This window comes from Diabrotica virgifera, chromosome 10 (genome assembly GCF_917563875.1).
Source record: "Diabrotica virgifera virgifera chromosome 10, PGI_DIABVI_V3a".
In the NCBI taxonomy this organism is placed as follows: Eukaryota; Metazoa; Arthropoda; class Insecta; order Coleoptera; family Chrysomelidae; genus Diabrotica; species Diabrotica virgifera.
In genome coordinates, this window is record NC_065452.1 from 30131073 (window position 1) to 30142698 (window position 11626).

Below are 11626 nucleotides of genomic sequence, written 5' to 3' on the forward strand. Positions count from 1 at the left end.
TAGAAAAGGATTTCCTAGAATAAATGTACAAATAACGTGTGATGCAAATGATGTGATTAAAAGTGTAGACAATCAGTAATTTACTATTCTAATATAGTAAATGAGTAAAAATATTCTTACAATAGCGCATTATTTCGAGCTTTTCGGCGAATAAACAATTATTTTGTTATTAACAAAATAAGAATATATTTTGAGTAACCGCGACTAGTCGTATTCGATTCAGCGACCAAAAATACACCAGAGAAGACCTTAACACTATCAATTTATTCACAGGGCTTCTAATAATTACTAAAAAACGCCTAATTTTACCATAAATTGTTAATAACAATTAAACGCACCACATTTGGGCTTCCAGACCACTTCCATTGGATTCAGCGACCCAAAAAACCTATAATACCACCATCAAATCGCGGCGAACTAGAAGTGTCCACGGACCCCCTATGTTGCGACTAGACTAACAGATCAACTCAAGTAATAGTATAAGCAAGCAGATGATCTAATCGTCTAGATCAGAAAAAACAAAGAGAAATAAAAGTAAACAATTTTTAAACCTAAAATGGTACAAAAGGCATTCAAAATTATCAACCAAGAAGGTTTGTCTTCTATCAGTAAAAATATGTTTGTACAAAGACAAGCTTCTTTCAATGTCTACTGATATAATCGGAGAATACTGCAACTGATGTAGTAAAATAATGGCCATAATGGATATAACTTCGTTGGATGCTTTACTTTCACAAATGTTTTTTACTGCAGTTAAGTATTCAAATCCTTCATTATTTTTTACAGTAACACCAATTTGTTCCTTACTTGACCTCATACTTTACCGGAAATGTTATTGTTATTACATTTAGCGGAAAAAGTTTCAACAATACCAATTGAGTCTCTCAAACTCAAATTTCTACTCCCTAACGATATTATGTCCGGTATAAAATTAAAATTAATAAAAACAAGATCTTTAGCGACACTTGCACTTCTTAACAACTCTTTACTTTGCACAACACATTGCGAATCGTCATCTAAATCCAAAATTAATTAAAATAAAAATGAATACCATTTTTATTGAGTTGCAATGCGAAGGCAAAACAATCTTATTTTTCATTTAGAACAGGGAGCGCAGTCCAGCACTCTGAATCGACGATTTTCGACTTTTATTGGAGTCATCATCAGAGAGGCGTAGGCCTGCTGCTAAGTGAAAAATAAGATTGTTTTGCCTTCGCATTGCAACTGAATAAAAATGGTATACATTTTTATTTTAGTTTATATTAGTATTACTCCTCTAGAGTACTAGGTCAATTTTCCGTTGGAACTTTACCAATCTGCAGACGGGGGTTGTGAATTGCAACTTTTTAGAATTCCCTCCCTTTGTCTTCACTGCAGCATCCATCTGGCTTGCAAATTTTAAAAGCCTTGGAGGTGTTACCAGGGAAATGGACCAATAAGTTTTCAATTTAAAAATCTTTTAGTAATATTTTTAATATTTTTCAATATTATTAATGTTGCTATTAGGATTGAAAAACCGATTTTGTCCCGATTAAACATTTTAAGTCATCTAACTTTCCATCTTGGTTTAGCAGGGAATTACAGAGGCTAATCATTGATAAGAAAAAAGCACATTGTAAATTTAAGCAGACTGGGAATTATGAGGACTATCAATTATTTTCACAAAGTAGAGATAGATGTAAAATTTTACGCAATGAATGTCACAACAACTACATAATGAGAATAAATACAGAATTGTCCGTTAACCCTAGTCTGTTCTATAAACATGTGAATAATTTACGGAGATCAAGTGCATATCCTAATAGTATGTGTCTTGATAATGAGACTGCCGACAGTGGTCAAGAAATTGTAAATTTATTCTCAAAACATTTTGCTTTATCATATAAAAACATTGATGGGGAGATTCCTGACTATAACTTTAATTATAGTTTGGATCTTAATACAGTGCAATTTTCTTTAACAGAGGTCTTTGATGGTATAAATAGTTTGCAGAGTAGGTATTCACATGGCCCAGATGGTATTCCCTCTGTGCTGCTGAAGAAATGTGTTTGTACGTTGAGCCAACCCTTGCTGCATGTGTTTAACTTGTCCATTTCTACTGGTATTTTTCCCGACTTTTGGAAAGTCAGCTTTCTTACACCTATCCATAAAAGTGGCAATAAGAGTGACGTTCGTAACTATCGAGGGATTAGCATACTATCAGCTATTCCTAAGCTTTTTGATCAATTATTTTCCACCCATCTATCCTGGCACTGTCGCAAAATATTAAATGACGAGCAGCATGGATTTTCTCAAGGTAGATCCACCGTGACCAACCTTTTAACGTATCAGTTTGACCTGTTGAATGCCTTTGAGAGCTCCAAACAGGTAGACAGTGTTTACACGGACTTCTCAAGGGCATTCGATAGAGTTAGTCATAAACATATTGTTGCCAAACTAAGTGCAATGGGTTTGGGTGAGAGCCTTGTAAGATTTTCTTATAGTTTGTTAACTGGGCGTACTCAGTTCGTTCGGATCAACAATTACTTATCTAGCGAGATTCAGGTGTTCCACAGGGGTCTCACTCAGGCCCTGTCTTGTTTAACTTGTTTATTAGAGACCTGAGTACTTATAATATTACATTCTGCACTTCTGGCCTTTGCGGACGATTTCAAATTTTATAAGGTTATTGAGTCCGAACTAGACACTGTACTGCTACAAAAGGATCTAAATAACTTATGTGTATGGTGTACTGATAATGGTCTAGAATTAAATGTTAAAAAATGCTTTAGTATTACCTTCAGTCGCTCTAACAATACCATTGTAAAAACGTATATATTGAACAATACTGTTATTGAATCTGTGGACTGTATTAAAGACTTATGTGTTTTGTTTGACAGAAAATTAACTTTTATACCACATATTACAGACATGATTAATAGGAGTATGCGAAATCTTGGATTTATAACACGTAATAGTTCTCAACTGTCACCGAATTGTTTTTTAAGGTTATATGTTTCTTTTGTGCGCTCATTGCTGGAATATGCCTCAATTATATGGTCACCTTACTATGATTGTTACATTAGAAATATTGAGTCCGTCCAGAAAACATTTCTTCGTTCTTTGGCATTTCGAGCTCATATCAATATTTGTCAGGGTTTTAACATTAATTATGATCTGATTAATCAAACATTTAAATTGGATAGCTTGGAAGTAAGAAGGGCTAAATCAGATTTAACAATCATTTATAAAATATTAAATGGTCTATATCATTGCCCAACTATCTTACAAGCTATAAGCCTCAATACTGTCCAAAGACGGGTTTCCCCAATTTTTCGCATACCTTATCATAATACGAACTATTGCTTTTACTCCCCATTGTCACGCACCTTGCGTCTAATTAATCATAATCAAAACAGTCTTGATCCATTTGTGGACAGTCTTCGTGTATTTAAAAGAAGCATACATAATTCAGTAACTGAAGTAAAGTACTAAGTTCCTATAATTTATTAATTATTTATTATTGTTACTAATTTAATTTTGTTGGTTTTTATTGTTGTCATTGTTGTCATTTTTATTATCTTTTGTTATTTGTTATTTTAGGTTAAAATTGGTTATCTTTACTGTTTACCATAATATTTCATTTTTTTTATACATTTTTTGTAAATTGGCTCTGCCGTTTATTGAATAAATTAAATTAAATTAAATTAAAACTTTACCTTCCAAAATTAGTTCTTTAATGGCTTCGAAATTTTCTGCATAGAATATTGGGGCCTTAATCCACGTGCCCCTCCGGGTAATAACAGTGTTCTGTAGGTAAACTAACTCCTGGTAATCTCTCCTTATACATCTGCACTCTTAGAAGTGCTTTTAGAAACACTTTTTTGACATTTGAAATTAATTTATTTATTAAAAGATATTCATTTCTGACGGTTTCTGCGTCTTGGTTTATTCCATGTAAAAGACAAGTCGCATTGTACCATATTGGACCAAGAGTCGGAAAAACAAGTATTTTAAGACAACTGGTTCTTTAATATATCATTCCCTATGCTTCCTCGAACACCGTACCGGCCATGTGGCTACTGATAGTGCTGAAGTTGCGTTCATTACTGCGCAGCACACTTGTACAGGTAAATATATCGAATTTAAAATTACTTTAAGACGACAAATTTTTTTGTTATTACGTTTTAAGCATTATTCGAAATATGAATTATAATTGCCAGACACTTCTGTGGTTTACAAAGTAATGACAAAAAAATTTTTCGTCTTAAAATAATTTAAATTCAATATACAGGGTGATTGATTAGTGTGATAAAGCTCAGTAGATTCAGATTCGCTATACTAATAGATAGCAATAAAAGTTAATAACAAAACTGTAGCCAACTTTGAGCTTCACATTACAAAATTAGTTAGAATGTTACAGGGTGTTCGATAACATAGTGGCAGACCAAACTTTTGTTTTTTTTTTAATGGAACACCCTATATTTTATTTTATATTCGAAATCTTCTTAACTTCCCCATCACAAAAATATTAAGGTTTGTTATGTTATACAGGGTATTTACAAAGTTATAACCAATGTTCTATGAAAATCGTAATAAGTTCAGCTCTCTGTATAAATAAAAATAAGAATAGAGATTAGAATTAAGCATTGTTATTGTTTAACTGTAGTTTTTGTTATTGTATATAAGTTAATGTAGATTTATAAATAAACTTTATTCGATTATATTGTTATAGTTTCATTATTTAATCATTTAAAATTTTCGCTCATGCTTTTGGAAATTGGGTTCCTTTTTGAATAAAATAAAGTAAAATAAAAACTATATAAGTTCACAAAAATATTATCTAAGTACCTAGGTAGCGTGGGGGAGTTCGTAGTCGCCCACAATAACTTCAGATTGGAAATCCCTGAAACCAGTCCCGGACTGCACATTAACGCGAAAACATAAAAATATGCTCATAAAATAATAATTTGTGAAAAATATGCATTTTATTATAAAATCTACAAAATATGCAAAAATACATGTTTGCATTTTGCATATATTCCGCTCTTTAGTCATCAGCATTGAATGGATTAATTTTATTGTCAGTCAGATATAGCGATACTATTTATTATTCGCATTTTACTTACCTTTTAATTGTATATTTTAACAAAATAAATCTTTTCCAGATGATATGGGCGGTCGTGGTAGAGGAAGGGGTGGAAAAGGAATGAGAGGAGGTCCTAGAGGACTTAGAGGAATGAAACCTAGAGGATGGAAAAACTAGGTTCAGGCTAAACGTCCAGGAAATTATTTTCAGTTCTAATAATTAGAACTTCAACAAAGTGACTTTTTATAGTATCTAATTCTAATTCATTGTTCTATCGTATTTATCCATATTTAAGTTGTAACTTATTTTCTCTTTATATATTGGCGGGCAAAAAATTTAGGTCACATTTAAATTTTGCGTTTTGGGGTAGTAATTTGTTTACAATTGTATCGGTCTCTTACATGGACGTATAAATAAAGATTATACGTCTTTATACATCTTTATTTATACGTCCATGGTTTTAATATTATGTAGGGATGGTTGTTTTGACTGATCCAATATTTTTGAATACATTGATATTATCACTGGAGAATGATCCGATGATAACTCATGGCAGGATTTCGCTATGCATTTTTTAGTTTCAACACCTTTTGTGACTCAAAAGTCAATAGCATCGGGAATCTTGTTCCTGTCAGATGGCCAGTATGTTGGTTCTCCAGTAGATATTTGCTGTAGATTATTCGCCCTCATTGCTGAGATCAATGCTCGCCATTTTGTAGTTGTTAATCTGGAACCCCATTCTGGATGTTTGGCATTATAGTCGCCACCAGCCAGGAATCTGTTTCCGAGTGTGTAGAAAAACTCGTAATGTTCGTTCTTATTATTGAGTTTTGGAAGACAATAGATTAATTCAATATTGATTATTAAAATTAGTTTCCAAAATAAAGTAACGACAGTTTACAACCGAAAATGTCAACGAGACATCACAATTTCAATCATCATCATCACGTAGCGCTACAACCCTGGGTGGGTCCTGGCTGACTGTACAACTTTATTCCAATTTGTTCGGTCTTCCATCAACCTAGGGTCAAATGGGATGTTCATTTTTCAGAGATCTGCTTGAATGTTATCTCTCCACCGCATTCTGGGACGTCCGAGTGGTCTTTTGCCTGTAGGAATCTCCTCGCATACCAGTCTTACAAGTCTCTCGTTATGAAGTCTGTGCACGTGGCCTGCCCATCTTAGTCGCTGTGATTTAATTTCTTAGACAATATCGGTGTCATTGTAGAGTTCTTTCAATTCGAGGTTGGTTCAGTAGGCGAATTCTATAATTTTCGTTATAATCGCGAAAGCTAAGCTAAACGATAGCGAAGTTGATTTATGTTCATATTCTATAAGGTTAGTTTTCGCTTTCGCTTCGTTATCATAGCGGCATACGATAATATACGAGTTTAAACGATGTATGAATAAATAATTACGGCAACATTGCAAATATACGTGCAGGGAGTAAAAAAAAGAAGAAATAAAGAAAGAAGAAGAGTAACTAGCAGTTACATGACGTATTTATATAACCTTATTGCCTTATAATCACAAGTTTGATTGAATTATTTCCTTGAATAGCTATATTTTTATTATGTTTTAATAAAAATGTTGCCAGTGCAATTTGTTCTATATTATGGAAAACTCACGAAGAAACCATCTACGGTTAACGCGAGAGGAAAGCGGGTTCCTTCGAGATAGAAGTGACCCATTTGGTGTAACAGATATAAGGTTTATTGATATTTTTCACTCAAGCAAAGAACTAGTTCGATTCCTTTTTGATGAGCTACAGGAACTTACGGAAGATATGGTGTAAGAGCATCACGAATTCATTATCAACAAAAAACACAGAATTCTTGTGGAATCAACAACAACGAACAACCCGCTTAGCGCTTGCGCTTGTGTACCACGTGAAAATGATCGACCAATCACTATCGAAAGCGAAACGAAACGCAAGCCAAAAGTTATCGCTTTCGCTTTGTAATCGGCTTCGTGATCTGCTTCTCCGGTTCTTCCCGAATTAGCTTACAGAATAGCAAACCGTCGGATAACGAACGTAATTGTTTCACGTTGATCTTATAGAATCGGTCCACTGATCCTATACTGGTTTGTGTTAATGTCGTGGTGAGGTCCGAAAATTTTTCTAAGTATTTTTCGTTCAAAACGTCTGAGCTTTTCTTCGTTTGCTTTGGTCATGCTCCACGTTTCGCAACCATATGTTAGTACAGCTCTGACGATGGATTTATAGATTTTGATCTTGGAACTTCTTGTAAGATTTTTTGATTTTATAAGCTTATCCAGTGCGAATAGACAGCGATTTGCTGATTGGATTCTGTCTTTTATTTCTTCAGTAACATTCCATACTTGGCATTCCATACTTGGCTTCTTTCTACGCTGTCATATGCCTGTCGAAAGTCTATGAGGAGATTGTGTATGGGTCTGTTATACTCCCATCCCTTTTCTAGAAGCTGTCTCAGCGTGAATAGTTGATCTATTGTGGATCTGTTTGCCCTAAAACCGGCTTGATATTCTCCTAGGACATTTTCAGCATAAGGGGTTAGTCTACTAAGAATGATGTTTGAGAGGATTTTATATGCCGTGTTTAAGAGTGAAATTCCTCTGTAATTCGCGCATTTTGTTTTGTCCCCTTTTTTGTGGATGGGCACTATGATGTTTTCCTTCCATCTTGCTGGTATCCTTTCTTCTAACCATATCTGTGTTATTAATTGATGGATTTGGCGATGTAGTGTTTCTCCACCATATTTCAGAAATTCTGCTGGTATCTAGTCCGTACCCGGCGCTTTGTGATTTTTCAGCTTATTTAAGGCCTTTCGGGTTTCTTCAAAAGAGGGATTTTCTACGGGCATGTCTGCTGTTATATATACAGTGATGAGCGCGCTAATAACCGGCAAAATAGCTCAAAAGATGGAAAATGTATTAAGTTGTAAGATAAAAAGAAATGAACCTACTGGAGGTGGGATTTTATCGGTATTAACTTATAATTTACATTACCATTATGGATAGTTTCCACCTTTATACCTTTAAACGTCAGCTAGTTAACTTCGGTCATAATTCTAATTCTACGTATGACGTTCCTTCAAACTCAGTTTTATCAGGTTATGTATGTCTTCTTCTTTGGTTTATTGGCCTCTACCTGCGTGGATATTTTGGCCAGCTCATCTTTTTAGAATAAAATAAAGATCAGTATTAATTATCTACAATTTAGAGTTAATAACTCAATAATTTCAAGTTTTAATATATAATTATTGCAAAAAAGTCACAAATCTGCGATTTGAAACAACCTTTGACAATTCTGTAGTGACATGAGTGAATGCGAGACGTCTAAAATCATGGTAGAGATTAAGTCAATTTTAGAATAAAAAATTACTACTAATTAAACTGTTTTTATTTTGCTTTATTATCTTCAATTGATTTTTACTTTGGGCGAAATAAAAAAAAATGATAATGTCATGTCAACGTCATACGTAGCTATGAGGAAAGCAAAATATTGGAAATGAATGGATAAAATAATAAATAATTTGAACAATATGTCAAAAATTACATACGACTAGATAATTCAAATCTGGGTAAAATAACAATACAATCTTTTGTATAAACAGTCTGTAATCATCTGGGTTCTTCACTTCAACTAACCAAGGCCACATTACGCAATCTTGTAATGATCTTCTTCTTTCTCTTCCTTTATTGGGTTAAATCCCTTGGGATAATTCGCCCAGCTTACACCAGGGAAATCTTGTAATGTTCGGCAGTTGTTCCTGAGCTAGAAAGTTTTTTGCCTTTGTTGTATTTGTCCCATGACAATTCAAAATTGCCAATTAACTAAAGAACGATAAGAAGAAGTAGAAGCAGATTGTGTAATGGTCGGCAGTTATCCCTGCACGAGAAAAGTTTTTGCCTTTGTTGTATTTGTCCAATATCAACTCTAAATTGTAGGTGAATAAGGGATTTTTCCTTTATTCGAAGACGATGGATTAGCCAAATACCCATGCAGGTAGACGCCAATAAACAAAAGAAGAAGACATACATAACTTATTAAAACTAGGTTTGAAAGAATGTCATACTTAGAATTATGACCGAAGTTAACTAGCTGACGTTTAAAGGTACAAAGGTGGAAACTATCCATAATGGTAATGTAAATTATTATTATTAAAGTTAATACCGATAAAATGCCACCTCCACTAGTTGCATTTCTTTTTATCTCACAGCTTAATATATTTTCCATCTTTTGAGCTATTTTGCCGGTTATTAGCGCGCTCATCACTGTATATATATCTCTTCTTTGTGCTGTTCTTCCTGTATGATGTTTGGAAGGTTCCTGAAATACCCTTTCCATTCTTCTGTTAGTTCTTTATCGTCGATTATCATATGACCTTGATTGTCTCTCAGTATATGGATAGAATTGGTTCTATGTCCTCTTTTCTCAGTGGAGATTGCTTTATAGAATTCTCTGGAGCCTGGTTTGGGTCGGTCTCTCTCCATAGCTTCATATTTTTGTTGTTCGTAGTTTCTTTTCTTTGTGCGTATCATTTTTCTTGTTTCTTTTTGGCAGTCGTCGTATTCCTTTTTACTTTTGTCTGTTTGTAGTTGTATCCATGTCTTCCTTACTGTTTATCTTTTTTTCCAGCTGTTTCCGACATTCATCGTCATACCATGTTTTTGCTCTCTTCTGCCTACTCCTTCCAAAAATCTTGTCAGCTGTCTTGGTTATTATTTCGGCAGTCGTTTCCCACAGCCTTTCTATATCATTGTAAACTGTTTCAGAGTTCAAGGTTTGTTCAAGTTGTTCTATATATTTTTTATGTTTCTCGGTGTTCTGCATTTCGTCCATGTTCCATTGTGGGTTCATTGTTTTCTTGTATTTGTGGCTAGATATTCTGCATTTTACTTTTGCTGTGACTAAGTAATGATCTGTGTCTCCGTCTATTCCTCTGAGGCTTCTTACGTCTATGATATTGTTCCCATGTCGGGCATCTACAATGATGTGGTCAATTTGGTTTCGCGTAATATGGTCGTTTGAGATCCAGGTTTGCTTATCAATGTCTTTATGCGGAAACATAGTTGAGTTTATTAACATATTATTAGCTGCTGCAGTTTCTGTGAGTCTTAAGCCATTGTCGTTGGATATATTGTGAAGGCTGTGTTTACCGATTGTGGGGTGTAGGCTAGGCTCTTTGCCTATTTTAGCATTAAAATCTCCGCAGAGTATGTGCATATCTTGTTTGGGCATCGTATCTATCACTCTTTCTAGGTCGTCGTAGAAGTCATCCCTGATATCTTCATCCTTCTCTTCCGTTGGCGCATGAGCTGAGATGATCGAAATGTTGTATCGTTCTCCCTTCATTCTGATATAGCATATCCTTTCGTTTATAGGTTTGAAATTTAGTATATTCTGTACCAGGCCGTCTCTAATCACAAAGCCCGTTCCAAATTCATGTCTTCCGATTTTGTTACCGCTGAAGAAGATGGTGGATTTACTTATTTTTATATTTCCATCGTCTGGCCATCTTATTTCTTGGACTGCTGTTATATCCATTCCTATGTTTTCCAGTTGTTCCACAGCATTTGTGGCAGCTCCAGGTCTACACCAACTCTGGACGTTCCAAGTTCCGATATCCATAGTCCTTTTACATTGCATTGGTAGTTTTTTGTGTTTATCCGTCCGGTTCCGAGGCAAAGTTGCAGTTTTCATAACTATCTTCTTTTTCCGAGGGTGGGTAGTTAACCCTCCGCTCAACCCTCCTCTTTTACCCGGTCTTGCGACCGGCTGCAGTAAGGTGATTTCCGAGCTACTCAGTTCACCCGTTCCTCACCCTACCCCAGGCAGAGTTCCAATGCATGACCTAAATTTTTTGCTTGCCAGTGTAGTTATAAAAGTCTTATAAAGTGATTACTGATTGACTTTTTAAATTGAATATATTTTGTCCTAAAACTTTATATCAATATTCTGTTACGTTAAAAACAATTTTTTAATAAAAATAAGATATACAGTACCTACTTAACTAAGAATTCACGAAGTTTCACTATTTTATGTGACATTTATGATCTGTTGGATATAATAAAATGTGTTTTATGAATTCGTAACTGTTTTTTATTTTATATATGCTTTCTCTCTCTCTGTGACCTGTAGCTTCTAAGTGCGGATCTAGAAATTCATAATAGTGGGGGGGGGGGCAGACTTACCTCAAATAATTATATTTTCCAGATTTAGCCATACGACTCACACTTACTCTAAGGATAAAATAAACTATATCGCCGCCGGCTACGAAAAGTATAACTCCGAAAAATGCCGTTAAGAGTAGAACTTTCAATGAACGCCGCGAAAAATATTATTTTCGATTATATGATTGTGTAAGTTATAATCCCTAATAAAGTGTTAGCGAAGAAATTTATTTTTTGAGGAGTATCAGCAAAAAACATCATTTCTGTTTGTGGGTCCACGAAAATTATAATTACTAAAAAGTTCTCAGAAATAATTGTTTTCGTCGGCAGAAACAGAAAGGGAAATAATTGTTTTCGTCGGCATCTATTATGAACTAAATCTTTTCGTTATAAATATTT

At 34.4% G+C, this 11626-nt stretch overlaps 1 protein-coding gene across 1 annotated transcript in view; it reads left to right on the forward strand.

Annotated features, from left to right (window-relative positions):
- LOC126893173 (apoptosis inhibitor 5-like) overlaps positions 1 to 6551 on the forward strand; it is a 65598-nt gene extending 59047 nt beyond the window's left edge. Inside the window, exon 8 of the mRNA XM_050663127.1 lies at positions 5148 to 6551. Coding sequence (XP_050519084.1) covers positions 5148 to 5245 — 98 coding nt within the window. The 3' untranslated portion in view covers positions 5246 to 6551. The remainder of the gene's footprint in view (positions 1 to 5147) is intronic.
- Positions 6552 to 11626: the final 5075 nt, after the last annotated feature.